This window comes from Natator depressus, chromosome 6 (genome assembly GCF_965152275.1).
Source record: "Natator depressus isolate rNatDep1 chromosome 6, rNatDep2.hap1, whole genome shotgun sequence".
Classification (NCBI taxonomy): Eukaryota; Metazoa; Chordata; order Testudines; family Cheloniidae; genus Natator; species Natator depressus.
In genome coordinates, this window is record NC_134239.1 from 65,210,146 (window position 1) to 65,228,190 (window position 18,045).

At 43.4% G+C, this 18,045-nt stretch overlaps 1 protein-coding gene across 1 annotated transcript; it reads right to left on the bottom strand.

Annotated features, from left to right (window-relative positions):
• Positions 1–510: 510 nt before the first annotated feature.
• Positions 511–16,875, bottom strand: SYNJ2BP (synaptojanin 2 binding protein). Its single transcript, XM_074955570.1, has 4 exons — positions 16,642–16,875; positions 8,451–8,587; positions 3,772–3,867; positions 511–2,385 (listed from the first exon to the last, which is right to left on the bottom strand). Exons 1-4 carry the CDS (start codon positions 16,703–16,705, stop codon positions 2,245–2,247), a joined length of 438 nt encoding a protein of 145 aa, XP_074811671.1. The 5' UTR covers positions 16,706–16,875; the 3' UTR covers positions 511–2,244.
• Positions 16,876–18,045: the final 1,170 nt, after the last annotated feature.

Sequence of the window (18,045 nt, forward strand, 5' to 3'; positions counted from 1 at the left end):
GACAGGTGGCCAAATGTTCGAGTAGAGACCTAGACTCACAAAATGTACAGCCTTGATTGTGCACACAAAGAGTTAGCTGGGCATCTTCTTGTGGATAATCACATTTATCTGCTTTGCATGCATGATCAAGCCATCAACCATGGAACTGTGGGCACAAACCATCTTCTTTGCACATACAGCTGCCAAAAATCAATCAATCAATCAATCAATCAATCTCGCAGCACTTTTGGCAAGAGCAGAGGTTTGCCTTAGGAATCTTGGGCAAAGTTCTCCCTTGCACTCTCCTCCTTGCTGTGCCTGAAGTAGGGAATGCTTTATGTATATAGCTGGTGTAGCACTCTAGGATCCTTCACAATGCTATGGGAATGTCAAATACTACAGCACATGGGCTTTCATCTAACCACTACAGGAGAACATCTCCAGCCAGTCATACTGTGGCATTCTAAATATTTGTATAACAAAGTGTCCTGTAAAAACAGAAGAAGGTTAGGGATGAGAGAAGTAAAGAGTGGAGAGGGCCACCAATTCAGTTTCTCTTGTTTGTATACATATATTGCATATGTGATTTTTGGCATTTATACAGATAATACATATCACTTTTCTTTTTGCAAGAGAATACATTCTTTCTGTGAGACAAGAAAAACAGGTCTTACTCCACTGAGGTGTTTAAAACCAGACAGAGTGAGGAGTTACAATCCTGCGGATAAAATTCAATCACAGCTTTTGAAAAGATGGTCTCCCGCTGCACAGTCTTATTCACTAAACACACTAGCACATACACTTCTTCCAGGCACTGTGGCCTAACAAGCACAGTTCAGAGGCCACATCAAATACCTAGAAGTGGCTTGTTCTACAGCCTATTTAAAAAACAAAAAGATTAAAGTGCCTTGAAGCACTGACATCCTGTGTGTATTCTCCTCCCTGCTACCCCAATAGAGACACTCTGGCTTCCTTCAGTCTAGAAACCAGCCAGCTTTACTCTCTCATAGGAGCATGGTATTGCTCATTTTCCTGCAGCATTACTATAGAACTAGCAGCCTGTTCAACAAAGCCTACTGGGGTGTTTTTCTCCTTTGTGGCAAGGCATGACTTTTTGCCAATTCACCTTTCTTACCAAGCCTTCCCTGTCTGCCTTCTGCCCCCCAAAAGAAGAATCTAGTGTGGCTACAGAATGCCTGCCAAGACTGCATCTTCCTCCTCCATCCCCTGGTTCGCCCATTGGTGTAACTCCCCAGCAGCCATGTCAGAGCTTCAGCAAGCAAGCAATAGCCTAGATGGACCAAGACCATACCACAGAACAAGTCATGCTAAGATCTTCCAGGCTGCACGACACTGCAGATAGCAGGTCAGCTGCTGCAATAAGTCTGGGTAAAATGAGTGTTCTGTTCCCACCCCCTGCCTCCAAAAATTATTCTGTAACCTGACAGATGGGCTTCTGGTAGCTCCATAGACTAAACATGCTGTTGGTTCACCTCTACTTTAGAGACCTCTCTCTCCCCCCATTGGGCCATTTCTGATGCTATTGGGTGTCTCTCTCCAGTATCCTAGCACTTTGTTGAAAGCCTCCTGTTACAATTCTTTGGTTCTTCATCCCTGAGCCTTCTATCCTTACTCCTCTCTCCTCCTCCCTGATGTGGCCTCCTGCCTTTCCAGGACCAGTACAACACCTCACTGATATTGCATAATTTGTTTTACATCAGCAGCTCCTCTGGGAACTTTAACTGTGAAACCAGAATCTATGGTATACATTTCTCAAAGGCATTTATTTAACAAGCCTGCTCCCGACCCTACCCAAAAGATAAGCTATCCCCCACACTCCTCTTCATTCTTGATTCAGAGAGGTGGATCATTGGTTGTAAGAGGAATGAGATGAGAATAAGGAAATTCTCAAAATAAAAAAGTTTTGTTCTTAAAACACACCCAAAGTCACATCTTAAAATACAGAATAAGTATTTGAAAGTTCATGGTGCAAGAAAGGAGATAGCAAAAATGCCATGGGATCAGTGAAAATGGCACATTCGTTTACACACGATAATCTCACCTCCCCATTTACTTCCTTCCTCCATCAACCCCCCAAGAAAATCAGAACATAGTGAACATCAGCAGCAGCTTTATAAGAGGCAACAATCCTTTCTGGCATTAGTCCACAATAAAACCGTTGATTCTCTCTCTTTAAATTATAATGTAGCTGTGCGTGGGTGTATATTATACATATATGCACAGAGATCTTCAGAGGGGAATGTTTCACATCCGCTGTCGATATCTCAGGAAGGCCCACGCTGCAGCCACCGCAATGGCCAACACTGGCACCAAAATGACAGCTAGGGGAATACCACCTGGTTCTCCATCTCCTCTGTGACCAGCTGGACCATTCTGTGGCTGCAACTAAAATAGAAAGAAGAGAATCAGTGGTAATTGGGGCAAGACAGACAGCAACCTTATGTGAGGAATGCGTGGTTCTAGAAACACGCACAACGACATGGTCATCAGCATACTGTATACTTGGGGCCTGGGAGGGTTGGAATGCAGAAGCCTTCTGCTCCAAAAGGCGTGACTCTGCAACTGGAGTCAAAGAAAAACCTCCATTAGCTAGGAGTAGTATCGATGCTTCCATATCCTCTTTGTAAGCCAGTCACTAGAGAGAGAAAACACACACTTGGGACAGGTAAGATTCCATGCAGCAGATGGCAGTGGTACACATACGTACACACACCACAATTCAGCATGACCTGTTCACATACTTTTTCACAAGAGCTGCCCTAGTGATGGTTCAGCACTTCCTTTATCAACTTTAGTGACGGCTAGAGGTGCCAGTCTGACAGCAGTGGATTTTGGATTCCTCTGTCTCCAGAGCTAGTACTAGTGCAGTTTAAGAAGCAGCAGCGGCTTCTTTCCTGACACTACAAATATGCCTCTACCCTGGAGGGGACAGCTAGGGATAAGAGGGGCGTTCTCTCTCTCCCCCCTTTGGAGAGTCTTTTGCCTCTCAGCTGAGACTGCCAACAAGGGAAACAATGAATGTCAAGCATGGTGGGCTTTTAATCACATGGACACCTGCCCACTAGAACTGCACTGAGTCCAGTAACTCTTTTCACATAGGTACTAAACAGCCCGCAGATTGTAGCATTACCACCACCAGTGACTGGGCCAGATTTGAATCAGCGGCCTATCATGAAAGGCTCAGTATCCAACCACCAATTTCTGTGCAACCCAGCCCTCTTCTAGAGGGGTTTTACTCCTTACCTATAGAGCTGTATTCTGAATCAGGACTTGTCACACAAGGCCCCAGCCTCTTCTCCCACCATCTTACATCCCTCCCCCCACAGACAACATGGCACCAGAGATTAAGGTATGGGAGAAAACTTGGGACTTCATCTGACTGTCCAGTGAGACATATTTTGCCTGTTAAAACGAGTGGATAAGAGGGCAGGACCATACCACTCCAACTCCTTGTGGCAAAGAAAAGATCACAGGACTCCACCATACTACACTTTCCAGCCCCCTCCAGAGCATCACTAAATACGATGGGTGGATACTGCTGATGTTCATTAACTTAAATGTTCACTCTAGCAGAAAGGTGCATTCATTAAATAAATACAAAACCAATCCTCTAACCCACCCACCCCCATCACCATATACACTGTAGAAAGAGCAGAGCAGAATTCCCAGAGGTTCAAAGCAGACAGGGATCTACAAGGACTCTCCTTCAGTCTGACCCAAGCCATGGTAGCAGGGCCTCAGGGACAACCACCAGGAGCTGGCAATACACACCCTGTGTTGAACTTTCAGAGAAACGTTGTAGCCTGCATTCCTGAATAGTTCCACAGCATCCTTGTGCAGCAAGTTCTTCAGGTCCCTGCCGTTAATCTAAACACAGGAATAAAAAGGAGAACTAGTAGCTGTGAGATCAAAAGTTCTCTCTCAGCACTGCAGAACAAAAGAACAGCCACGCGTTTAGGTAGTCAGAATTATTCTAAATGCAAGAGAGCACTAAAGTCATTTTCCGTTACTGGACAATTAAGCAGGTCCTCAGTATATTCTAATTAGAGAGGATCCCAAACCGAAACCCCAGATCAAAGCATAGCTAAAACTTTTCTAAGTTCAAAGTTGGTTCTGAACTTTTGCAGCTTGGGTTTACCTCTAATTCTGATATACAATGGTTGAGGCAAGGGCTTAATACAATAGAATTCCATTTATCCAATCCAGCTATAAAGTTACTTGCCATTTGCTTACCTGTCTTATCCAACCCCCTATTTACTTGAGTAGTTTTTGAGGCTGAGTGGTCTGAAACATCTTGAAATAAAATGGGTTCTACTGTAAGTGATTTTTTAAAATCTTTTGGAGGAGCAGAGCAATGTCAAAGGAATTATGGTATTTTGAGGGGGGAGGGGAACTAATAGAACTGGATCTACTGAAAATGAAGTACACCACAGACTGGCTATGTCATTCTGAATCTGCCTAAAGAAAAGGAGGACTTGTGGCACCTTAGAGACTAACCAATTTATTTGAGCATGAGCTTTCGTGAGCTACAGCTCACTTCATCGGATGCATACTGTGGAAATTGCAGAAGACATTATATACACAGACACCATGAAACAATACCTCCTCCGACCCCACTCTCCTGCTGGTAATAGCTTATCTAAAGTGATCATCAAGTTGGGCCATTTCCAGCACAAATCCAGGTTTTCTCACCCTCCGCCCCCCCACAGACAAACTCACTCTCTTGCTGGTAATAGCCCATCAAAAGTGACCACTGTCTTCACAATGTGTATGATAATCAAGTTGGGCCATTTCCTGCAGAAATCCAGCTGTAACTCCAATTTCTTCACAAACCCTTGTCAACACTGAGAAGTAAATCCATGTCAAGTATGAAATGTAAGAGCTCATCTGAATTATCAAAGTCTTTTTTTTTTTTAAATATAGATTCCTTCACATTGGCATAACTGAAAAAACAGTTCAACCTGTTTTCTTCAAACTTTGCAAATAACCTGAACATGGATTTGAGATGGAGCATGAGAAATTTCAACCCAAAGAGAAGAGATGTGGCAAAAGTTATATGGAAGCAAAAACAAACAAACAAACAAAAAACCAACCAACTAACTACAGGAGGTTATGATGGAATGAATCTAATGACAGCCTAACATTGATTTTTTTTTTAAAGTTATGTATTTTAAAGCTACATATTCTCTCTCTCACACACACACCCCCACCCCCACCCCCTTTTGGGATTCTAAAAAGTCTTAAGAAAAAGAAAGGGGGAGAAAAACAAACAAACAAACAAAAAAAACCCACACCACACACACCCACAAACACCATACCTTTAAAGAGGAACTGGAACAGAATGTGTTATTTACCCTAAGACTGATCCTCACATGTTATCCTTCATTGATCCTGTCAAGGTTCTTTTCCCACTCTGAACTCTAGGGTACAGATGTGGGGACCTGCATGAAAGACTCCCTAAGCTTATTCTTACCAGCTTAGGTTAAAAAGTTCCCCAAGTTACAAACTTTGCCTTGTCCTTGAACAGTATGCTGCCACCACCACCAAGTGTTTTAAACAAGAACAGGGAAAGAGACCACTTGGAGAAGTCTTCCCCCAAAATATGCCCCCCAAGCCCTACACCCTCCTTTCCTGGGGAAGGCTTGATAATAATCCTCACCAATTGGTACAGGTGAACACAGACCCAAACCCTTGGATCTTAAGAACAATGAAAAATCAATCAGGTTCTTAAAAGAAGAATTTTAATTGAAGAAAAGGTAAAAGAATCACCTCTGTAAAATCAGGAGGGTAAATACCTTACAGGGTAATCAGATTCAAAACAGAGAATCCCTCCAGGCAAAACCTTAAGTTACAAAAAGACACAAAAACAGGAATATACATTCCCTCCAGCACAGCTTATTTTACCAGCCATTAAACAAAAGAAAATCTAGCACATTTTCTAGCTAGATTACTTACTAACTTTACAGGAGTTGTAAGGTTGCATTCCTGATCTGTTCCCAGCAAAAGCATCATGCAGACAGACCGAACCCTTTGTTTCCACCCCCCTCCAGATTTGAAAGTATCTTGTCCCCTCATTGGTCATTTTGGGTCAGGTGCCAGCAAGGTTACCTCGGCTTCTTAACCCTTTACAGGTGAAAGGGTTTTGTCTCTGGCCAGGAGGGATTTTATAGCACTGTATACAGAAAGGTGGTTACCCTTCCCTTTATATTTATGACAGATCCATTCTTAGAAAATTTCCTCTAAGATAGACCATGTTTAAAAAATGAGTTAAATATTTAAGGATATTTATGCATAAACAAAAGATACACATTTACACTAAACGTTTGATAAATATGCAGTTTTAAAAAGAAAGTCGACTAGATGTGTTAGTATTTGCCAATTTTAGAATGTGCACACTTTTAGCGTATCTGTGACGGACAATTTCCTGCAGTGTCCTGAATGAACTTTATTGAATTAAGTTAAACCTAATTAAATGGGGTTTAATATCTTTGGGGTCCTGTGTATTAAAAATACAACTGTGTATGTGTTATTGTGAAAAATGTACATAACTCCTCTAGGAGGAAGGGGATATGAATGTAATCCCTCTGTAATTAGCCCTTTGAAGCCATCCCCCTGGAGAGATGCACACAAACTAGTTCAAACTGGATTCTCCTGGATTCTCACAGACACAGAAAATGTTTCTGGATAGACAGCCTGGTTTTAAACTGGCTCAGGGCCTTCTTCCTGATCCAGCTAATGGACAGGACCCATAGAAGGCTCCAGTTCTTAGGGTAGGGTTGGAGGGACGAGGCCTATGGAGGCCACATAAGACGGGGGGCTGTTCAGAGTTGTAGATGAACTTGGAAGCACAAGAAAATCCCTTGGGTGGGGTTTAGAAGGACTGCTCCAGCCAAAGCCCATGTTAGGGTTGGGGTGATCTCTGGTAAGCGTATTAGTATGTGTGTAGGTTCTCTCTCTAGTGCTCTTATCTGGAGAATCAAGTAGGCTTACACAAAGAGAGCTGTGTGGTACCTGTAACTGTGGGCAGTCACACTGTCCACCATCTCTGAAGAGAAAGCAAACAGGAATGCTTGGGAAACCGGTTTGTACTGGGAACACCACAGTACAGTCAGGGGACTATGCAGTCTGGAAATACCTAGGTCAGAAGGAGGTGGAGACCCCTGTCTCTCTTAAGAAAGGCAATGGCTGGGGAGCTGGAGGCCTGAGAGCAGGTGCCCTTGCTGGATCACTGAATGCACAGGTTGCCCTATACGGTGACCTTAATCTACTGTCAGATGCTGTGGCATGTGATGTATAAATGCTTAATGGATGAATATTGATTAACAAATTCAACATGCAATCCGAAATAAAAACCTGCATCTTCAGTTAGTGAATGCCTCGGCCCTTTTATTGGCTTTCACAGATAACACACTTTTATTGGAAAAAAGGTTTGAAAAAATGGATAAGACCCATTGGGTAAGCAAATATACAAATGGAAACCCAACCAGGGGATCTATGCAAAATTACTACCTACAATATATTCCATGGTGCTTTTTCCTGTCCAGTTTCAAATAAATTACCGTAATGAGGCTGCTACTACTTCTCACAGAAGAATGTTTCAAAGCCTTGTGGATTTCACCATCATGAAGTATTTCCTGATACTTAGCATAAGTTTTTTTTTGCTAAATTTCATCCCATTACTCCTAGTTATACCCCATTGGATCTCACTGAACTATTCCTCCCCTTTCTCGGAATTTACATCCTTCAACTGCTTATCCAGAATTATTACACTGTTAAGATAAGGTACTTATACATCACTGTTAGGTTCAGCAATCAAGCGCCAACTTACACAAGCCACTCAGTTTATTTATATAAACCTAAAACTGGAACATAACGAATTAAAAAAAAAAATGAAAATCCATTAAACATACAAATGATGCATCATATTTTAGCCGAATTCTTTGTTCTTCTTTGCTTGTTAAAGTGCTATCACCTCGTATCACTGACAATAGTAGAAGAAAATCTTCAGACCACATTTGATCCACCTTAACCATGGTACCGGCAAGGAAAGCAGCCAGGGTTACAGTGAAACCCTTCATAGGAAGCCCAGCTCCTCCTGAGCAAAGGGTTAATAATCCCAACAACACTGATTAGTATGCCAGGGAGAGAAACCTAGCAACTGAAAGATGAATTCTCCATCCACACAGATATAAATCACAAGCAACTCCAGAAAAGTCAGTGGAGCTACAGTACTGAAATACCAGAAGGGGGGGGGGAATAATTAGGCCATCAGTACCATAAAAAACATTGAGATGCACATCACGTAGCTTTGCAAGCCTAGAGGCCAAGGAATGTTTCTGGCAAAACAGGATGAGGATGGTCTCTGGTCTACAGAATGTCCCATCTCATCTCCTTGCTGGCCAAAACTCTCCCTGATCCCTCAAACACATGCCTCCCAGGGAGTGACTTACCGCTAAAATTTTGTCTCCCTCCTGTAATCGGCCATCAAGGGCGGCAGCCCCATCTTCTTTGATCCGGCTGACGTAGATGCCACTGTCGTTAGCAATGTACCGATGATCTGTCCCACCAACGATGTTAAAGCCCAATCCTGAGACACACAGGAAATAGAGAATGTCAAGTAGATAAGAAAATAGGTCCAATACAGTTCAAGACATGCTTGTAGTGGGGGGGAGGGGGGGAGTGGCCCCAATGCAGCAGTACCTTCTCCAGTCCTCACTTCCCAGGACACCTTCTCATCAATAACTGTTTCTTTCAACCAAAAGACTCTACATTTCACAATAGACCCTTCTGTAGGTCTAGCTTCAAGCAATAATGAATCAAGCCTCCCAACACCTTTGTGAGGTAGGAAGTATTATTCCCATTTTATAGATGGGGAAGCTGAGGCACCAAGAGGTTACCTGAGCCCAGATCACTCAACTTACAGTCCTGTATTTAACCATGATTTAATGTTTACAAGTCATTGGATCAGGCCCTAGGGTATTGGAGTGCAGAGTTTTACCCAAGCATATACTGAATTGACAGACTTCTTAGCCACTTCACATTTTATGTAAGCATCAGCAGCAACTGTGCAAGCACTTTGTATTGTCCCTGGAATCTGAAACAGGGCAGGAATTCAATTCAAAGGACTAGGGGATTAAAAAAAAAAAAAAAAAACAACCACACACCAAAAAATTGAAATGGAAATTATGGCCTGATTGAGGCAGTTTGGAGTTTTGTTTGTTTGTTAAAAATAAAGTTGATTACAGAACTCTAGCTGTAACCAGGTGGTAGATTAAAATGCATTGGAAGATTCAGACTTGTTTAGTCTAATCCAGAAGAACAGACTGAACTCAAAGGCTGGAGCCCCATGGACTGCTAGAGCACAGTCTGTACCACAATGCAACAAAATATTTGTAAATAAATAAGGAGGGAGACGATCCAGCAGCATGAAACTTGGGAAGTCAGGAGCAGACATACCAAACATCTGCGGGAGGAAAGGGAGAAAACAGTCTCCTTCTGACATGATCCTGTTACTTAGAAGCTACTCCAAGCAAGGTCTGAAAGCAAGTCCCAGATGCACACTTAACCAGGCTGATGCTTTCTCCCTCGATGCACTGGGTAGAGGAATATGAGACAGGAGACTGGTGAACATAATGGCAAATAAAAGCTAGCTTGTTCCGCCTAGGAAGTGGCTTTTTAGCTCAGTTATAGGAGATCAGAGGGTCTGGGGTGAGCCATAGTGTTCAGAGAGTGCCCTTACAGGCTGATAAATACAGCAACACTAATGGCAGCCTTGACATTCCCCAGTCTTTGTTCCCTTTCCTGTCAGCTTCAGACAAATGGTGGAGAGGATGGAATTGCTAGCAGGGTTTGGGAGAAACGAGGCAATGATGTTGCTAATGCACTAACGTCTGGTTTAAAAGATACTTGAATGAGATGCCACACACTTTGTGGCAAAAACCATGGGAAATGCTTTGTCAGCTTGTTTGAAGCTTAGTAATCTGGGAACAGAGAAAAATCAGTGAACGAGAAAATTTGAGAGGAAGTCAAGATTTACCAGAAACATCAGAGGATCCCATTCTAGTGATAGAAACACTAATGAACAATAACAAAAAAAAAAGTGAGATTTTTCATAGGTTTTCAGCAATCAAGGCAAAACATAGAAGACTCATTTTTATCAGAGGACGCAGTTTGGGAAATGTGGAGGAGGGATATTGTTGGTGACCAGAAACAAGTGCAGTGGATTCAACTTATTAGCAGCTCCTCAGTTGCCAGCAAAAAGTTGCTATTCACCAGCAGTTGCTAATAAGTGGAAAGCAGGTTTGTGAGGCAGTAGCCAGTGAAGGAAGTGCTGGGACAGGCCTTCCCTGGTTGCAGCCCCACAAACCTGCTTGCAAGTAGGACAGCAGCAGGGAGCAGAGATGCAGCTGGAACACCAGGGCTTTCCAGGGAACGGGGAGCACAGGGGGCCCATGGAGCTGCATGATACTTCTCCATGTACTCTCTCGATGAGGGAGCTCAGCACATCCCAGTACTTCCTTCCTTATGGAGTCCCCCAGCAGGGTGCAGTTGGGAGAGCACAGGGACAGAGAGAGGTACCATGCAGTTCCAGCATCTGGACTGCAGCTATCCCCCTTTGCCCACAGCTTCCCTTCCCCACCCCTGCCCACGCATAGGGACCACAAAAGGAGGTAAGGGCTATCCGCAGGCAAGTTTGCAGGCCTGCTCTCCCAGAAGGAAGCTGCTGATGTTCAGCTCATCCCAGCGCAAGCAGGTTTGTGGGGCAGCAGCCAGGTGGTCCCTGCACTCCCCTCTCTGCCTTCAGCCCCACAAACCTGCCTGTAGGTGGAGCCTTTCTTAAAAAAAAAACAAAATTGCTAATAAGTAGAATGCTGTTGCCAGTACAGTAACTCCTCACTTAACGTTGTAGTTATGTTCCTGAAAAGTGCTACTTTAAGCAAAACAATGTTAAGCGAAGTCAATTTCCCCATAAGAATTAATATAAATAGGGGAGTTAGGTTCCAGGGAAATTTTTTTTGCCAGACAAAAGACATTACATACAGTATATGTTTTAAACAAACAATTTAATACTGTACACAGTGATGATGATTGTGAAGCTTGGTTGAGGTGGAGGAGTCACAGGGTGGGATATTTCCCAGGGAATGCCTTGCTGCTAAATGATGAACTAGCATTCAGCTGAGCCCTCAAGGGTTAACACGTTGTTGTTAATGTAGCCTCACACTCCACAAGGCAGCATGGACTGAGGCAGGAGGGAGGAAACAAATAGATGCATGGCAGTGGCTGCAAACACTTCCCTGTGGAAACTGAAAGGGATGATGAACCCATGCTATCCTGCAGGAGCGCACCACTCCCTCCTCTGGGCAGCATATACACAGCTGCCTAGGCGCTGACTTTCTAAAGTGCCGGGGGGTGCATATGTGTTTTTCTGTGTGTGTGAGACAGAGACACATTGCCCCTTTAAGTACGCTGACGCCACTTTAAGTACGCTGCCCTTTTAAGTAGATCAGCATGTTCAGACAAAGCAGCAGCCTGTCGTGTCCCCTGCCCCTCCCCCAGCTCTGTGGAGATGGGGTACAGGAGTGGGGGAAGAGGGACACCCTGACATTAGCACCCCTCCCTCTCCTCTCTGCACAGCAAGCAGGAGGCTCCCCAGGAGCTGCTCCAAGATAGAGAGCAGGAGCAGCACATGGCAGTGGGGGGAGGGACACCTGAACTGCCCGGCAATGGATAGCCTGCTGGCGCCTGCCCAGCCGCACACCTACTTACAGGGAACTTAGAGGAGATGATGGGGGACTGCTGGCCCACCCTGGTTCCAAACCCCCACGAGGACGGGCTGCTCTTCCAAAGAATCCTGCAAGCAGTGAACAAAGCAGGCAGCCAAACTACGTTATAAGGGAGCATTGCGCAACTTTAAACAAGCATGTTCTCTAACAGATCAGCAACATAACAAAACAACGTTAACCGGGACGATGTTAAGTGAGAAGTTACTGTATCTGAATCCCATCAACATTATAATCAACGGAAGAGAACTGGTTCACAAGAAAATTTTGCTATTAACTGGAAGTTGTTAATATCCAGGTTGCTATTAAGCAGAATCCACTGTATTCATAACAGGTGCAGGTTTCACAATTCTTCCTTTTCAAAGAAGAGAGACTCGACATTGATCTACAGGCTAAGAAAGACACCAAATGGCAAAATATTGCCAGATGAATCTAGAATATAATTTGACATTCCATAAAATGTGATTTTTGAGCAGTGTAAACATACTGCTCTGCCACTGTAACTACTTCTTCCTATTCAACAAACTTTGCCAGAGATGCAACTGTACCCATCTTAACAGTTTGCAAGCACAGTCAACATTCATATTTAGAGAAGGATTAAACTGTACAGGCACCTGAACTTTGCCAAATAAGTGAATGATCAACTATGTGATAAGTGCTTTGATATTATGAGGAAATGAAGACACCTTGGACCCTACAGATTATCTTGCTATTTAACTCTATAAAATATCTATCCCTTATAAGTGGATCATCAATCATAGCTAAGAGCCAGAGGCCCTAACACAAAGACACCAAGTGCTAGCAAATAAATTCAGGTCAGAGTGTTCTCTAATGTACAAGAATAACTGCAAGTCAGCATGAGCCCCAAGGCATACATCTAGCAAGTTAGAATTTGATCAGCAGGTTGAACCATGCCCTGATGCTGACACCAAAGCAGCAGTGCTAAGACATCTGAAGCAAAACCAGGAAAAGGAGAAGCCTAACAACTGTACACCAGCCTCACACACCTGAATTGAGCTGGAGATATGGAGTCTTTCATCTTTTGACCATCAGATTGCCCATATTCAAGGTCAGGTACTTAGATACTTATGTTATGAGCAGAGTACAAAGTCCTGGACAGAAATATTAGACAGGTTAGTAGTGACAACAAGTTGTTACCATAAGTCAATGTGAAAACTTGTTAGACTCAGGTCATACCTACCTTCAGTAGGGAGATTAAAAACCTAAGATTTCCTCTTCCCCCCTTCTCTCTCTCTCATTTAAAAAACACAAAAATCAAATCCCAAAAAACATATATATCCTCTACTTTAAGGAAATCCAGAAAATAGTGGTGCTCATGAACTAACTTCATAGATATTAAGGTCAGAAGGGACCATTATGATCATCTAGTCTGACCTCCTGTACAACGCAGGCCACAGAATCTCACCCACCCACTCCTGCGAAAAACCTCTCACCTATGCCTGAGCTACTGAAGTCCTCAAATCGTGATTTAAAGACTTCAAGGAGCAGAGAATCCTCCAGCAAGTGACCCATGCCCCATGCTACAGAGGAAGGCGAAAAACCTCCAGGGCCTCTTCCAATCTGCCCTGGAGGAAAATTCCTTCCCGACCCCAAATATGCCCATCAGCTAAACCCTGAGTATATGGGCAAGATTCACCAGCCAGATACCCAGAAAATTCTTTCCTGGAGTAACTCAGATCCCACCCCATCTAATATCCCATCACAGGCCATTGGACCTATTTACCATGAATATTTAATTACCAAAACCATGTTATCCCATCATACCATCTCCTCCATAAACTTATCGAGTTTAATCTTAAAGCCAGATAGATCTTTTGCCCCCACTGCTTCCCTTGGAAAGCTATTCCAAAACTTCACTCCTCTGATGGTTAGAAACCTTCGTCTAATTTCAAGTCTAAACTTCTTGGTGGCCAGTTTATATCCATTTGTTCTTGTGTCCACATTGGTACGGAGCTTAAATAATTCCTCTCCCTCTCCGGTATTTATCCCTCTGATAACTTCATGAAGTTATGATTGCTTTCTATAGTCTTCCTAAACTCTGTTCCCCTTCAATTCTATACAATGAAATGTTCTTATGGCTGTAGGATGGTACCACCAAGAGAAATCAAGAAAAAAAAGATTTTGAAATGTTCAGATCCCCTCATGAGGGGTTGACTGCAGAGACTGAAGTACCACCTTCTGTAGTCAGTCACTTCAGTTTTGGATCACAGCATACCAGAAGGACAAGATGAGGGAAGTTTTCACTACTGCTACTTATGCGGTACCTGTTCTAGGGATAGCTAGAAGACTTCATCTCTCAAGGCTGTCAAGACAGTACCTTTCACTGGAACTAGATTCACTATGAAAAACAACAGTGACAACTGCAACAGATGTGGGTGTTGCAGTCTCTGCAAAGGATGACTGGAGCCAAAACTGGTCACTAGCCATACACAGCATTGGTATGGATTGAAGGTCTGGCAGATTTTCATTCATACTTATTTTAATTAAAGATGAGCCCTGAGCCATGCAGTCCAGTTCCAGAGTCAAAACTCCCGCAATGTTTGTGACTCTCTGGATTAAGGAGTTTGAGTCAGGCACATAGCTAACTGCAGTTTTGATCATGCAATTAAAAAAAATCATTCTGAAGGGGGGAAAAAAAAAAAAAAAGTTTGATTGACCCAGTGATAGCACCCAGGGCTGTAATGGAAAAGCTAACTTTTCTGTATCCTCCACCCCACTCCCTGTCCCTTCCCTTCCTACCCACACTACACTTAGCTACCTACTTAGTTAACCCACCGAACAGCAACAGTAAACCCAAAGCAGCTAGTGTGGTACATTGTCACCCTGACCAAATTTTTCAGAAGTGGCCACTGATTTTGGGTGCCCAGTGTGTCCATTTCAGAAATGCAGAGCAACTGTGCAGCCAGCTGAATTCCACAGGAGCTGGGGCTGCGCCGCTGCTCTGAGAGGCAAACCCATGCTGTTTTCCCAAAAGCAGGAGCCACTTTTGAAAGTTCTGGGCCTTGTCTGCTATGGGAATGTCAGTCATGTTTTGCTTCAATATTCACCACATTCTTTATGCTACCAGTATGTTACGTGAATTTGTCTGCAATTGACACTTCAGCCATACTATTAAATTTCTTTAAATAAAGGCTTAAAAAAAAAAAAAAAAGCTCAACAGTCAGCATGTCTGAGGGTATTTTGTACGGTTACCACAAGGAGTTTGGTGGGCAATTTTGAGTGGAAAAATTGCCTCCACAATTATTAAATTGTTTGTATGCATGCACACTTGGCTCCTTGCATCCGCGGTGCACGTCCGCACTAGGAGCACTTGTGTCAACTGTATTGTCAGTGTGGGGCATTGTGAGATGGCTCCTGAAAGCCAGTAACAAGCGACATAGGCATTGACCTAACTACATCGACCATGATTTTACGCTGCTTGTGGAGGTGGGGTTACTAAATGGGCATAGACAGACACTTAGATCAGCAGGAGCCAAATTTAAGTGAAGACACTTCCACAGCTTGATTGACACAAGGCAACTTACACTGACCGAACTGTGTAGCATAGACCAGGCCTTTGTCTAGACAAAGCCAAAGGCCTGAATTTTTAAAACGCACTTGACTGTTGCTGCACTCACACTGATTTAGAAGCCTAAAATCTCATTTGCCAATGACTTACACATTTAGGAATCCCATTGATAGTGCCTAAATCCCTTTTGGAAATGAGATTTAGACTCCTAAATCAGTTAGGCTTAACAGTGAGCACAGTAACACTTAAATACCTTTAAAAACCAGGGCCAAAGTGCCAAGAATTAACAAACAGCAACATCTCTCCCATCTCTTCAAGCAAGGTAGGACTACTTCACTACTGGCTGCATTATCTTACAGCTCTAGGATTGTTCTTCCCCTTCATTAATGGCTTGGTAGCACAAATACACCGTTACATGCCTGCTCAACACCAGGGCTTCCCTTTCAGCCTTGTTTTCTAAGAGATAAAAACAAACAATATATCTCCCTTGGGGGGGGGGGGGAGAGAACCCTATTACAGTTTAGAGTCAGGTTTCAGAGTAGCAGTCGTGTTAGTCTGTATCCGCAAAAAGAAAAGGAGTACTTGTGGCACCTTAGAGACTAACCAATTTATTTGAGCACAAGCTGTTGTGAGAAGTGAGCTGTAGCTCACAATAGAGACTAACCAATTTATTTGCGCATAAGCTTTTGTGAGCTACAGCTCACTTCTCACAACAGCTTATGCGCAAATAAATTGGTTAGTCTCTAAGGTGCCACTAGTACTCCTTTTCTTTTTGCAGTTTAGAGTCAGTATCTGGTTAAACTTCAAGTACCCCATAGTTCTTCCTTTTAAAAAAGCAGAGCCATACTTGTATTTCCTTGGAAGAAAATCCAGCTGCATTCTCTTCCCCTGCCCCAGCCCCTTTTAATTGTGGGGATTGTATTTATAGACTCTTTTCAGCTGCAGTACAAGCCAACACCACTGTACAAGGCTAATATAACTGAGCAATGAGCAAATCTCTTTATAGGCATATGAATCAAAGTGCAATGCAGCATTAGCCCCTCCCCCAGAGCATCCAGAGAAGCTGCAAGTACGTTTTAAAAAGCAAAGTTTTGTGGGTATTATTAAAACCAAACAAGACAGATTCCTTCTGCCTGGATTCCTCTTCCACCCCGAAGGTATTTGCAAATGACTTTGCTACTAGAAAGTAGTGCCAAGATTATACAGGCCTCAGGCCGGATCTTTCCTGGCAGCTGTGAAGCCAAGTGAGTTACACAGGACCAGGCTCCTCGCCAGATCACAAGTACACACATCCAGCAAACCAACCTCCCGCCCCCATCTTTAACTCTGTACCTGACGGTCCTCTGGTGAGTTCGATCACTTCCTCCGAGAGGGCACAGTCCACTCCTCCGTTCATGTCGCACTGCTTTAAAGCTCACGCTCTTTGTCCGCCTCCCGCCACCCGCTGGCTCCCCTCCTCTCCGCACAGCCGCTGAAGGTGACAGAATCTCCCGGGCCTGAAGCAGCCGCCGCTACTGCGGCACTTTCAGTTTCATCAGCCTCTGTACGGGGCGGGAGGAGACCCTGCTAAGATCTCTGGGATTTGTAGTCCTTATCTGGAATTATCGCTCACTTTCATTCTTGCTGGGAAAAAAGAGGAGTACTTGTGGCACCTTAGTAGGGTGACCAGATGTCCCAATTTTATAGGGACAGTCCCGATATTTGGTGCTTTGTCTTATATAGGCTCCTATTACCCCCCACCCCCGTCCTGATTTTTCACACTTGCTGTCTGGTCACCCTACATCTTAGAGACTAACAAATTTATTTGAGCATAAGCTTTTGTGGGCTAAAACCCACTTCATCAGATGCATGCAGTGGAAAATACAGTAGGAAGATATAGATACACAGTGAACATGAAAAAATGGGTGTTGCCATCCCAACTGTAAAGAGACCAGTTAATTAAGGTGGGCTGTTATCAGCAGGAGAAAAAAAAAAGCTTTTGTAGTGATAATCAGGATGGCCATTTCAGACAGTTGACAAGGTGTGAGTAACAGTAGGGAGAAAAAATTTCCCCATGCTAATTTCCCCCCCCCCCACTGTTACTCACACTTTCTTGTCAACTGTTTGAAATGGGCCATCCTGATTATCACTACAAAAGCTTTTTTTTTCTCCTGCTGATAATAGCCTACCTTAATTAATTGGTCTCGTTACAGTTGGTATGGCAACACCCATTTTTTCATGTTCTGTGTGTGTATATATCTTCCTACTGTATTTTCCACTGCATGCATCTGATGAAGTGGGTTTTAGCCCGCAAAAGTTTATGCCCAAATAAATGTGTCAGTCTCTAAGGTGCTACAAGTTCTCCTCATTTATTTTGCTGATACAGACTAACATGGCTGCCACTCTGAAACCTGTCATTCTTGCTGGTTTCCTTCCACAGCGCCCCCACCCATGTGTTTTGTGGGGGTAAATGAACAGGCATGCCAGGATCCGAAGCTAAACTACCTCCAAATGAAAAAATGAATCTGCCTCTGGATTTAGTGGTAAATTATCCCAAATCTTCTCCATCCTGCAAATCTAATACACATTCATTTTAACCCCATTAATTATTTTAAATATATCTACCGTATACTTTTCAAAAATCAATGAATTAAGCCATTTTATACAGGAAGGGGCTAAACAAGTTTTTTAAAGGGTTTAGATTTTGTGACTTTTTCCAAGCTTTACAAACATTTCAGTGTCTTAATTTGAACCATT

Excerpts from the sequence above, each read along its gene's own strand:
- SYNJ2BP (XM_074955570.1), bottom strand. The coding sequence starts at position 16,705 with ATGAACGGAGGAGTGGACTGTGCCCTCTCGGAGGAAGTGATCGAACTC. Across the intron at positions 8,588-16,641 it reads ACTCACCAGAGGACCGTCAG|GATTGGGCTTTAACATCGTT; the intron begins GTACAGAGTTAA and ends TGTGTGTCTCAG. Across the intron at positions 2,386-3,771 it reads CTCTGAAAGTTCAACACAGG|TTGCAGCCACAGAATGGTCC; the intron begins GTGTGTATTGCC and ends TTTCTATTTTAG.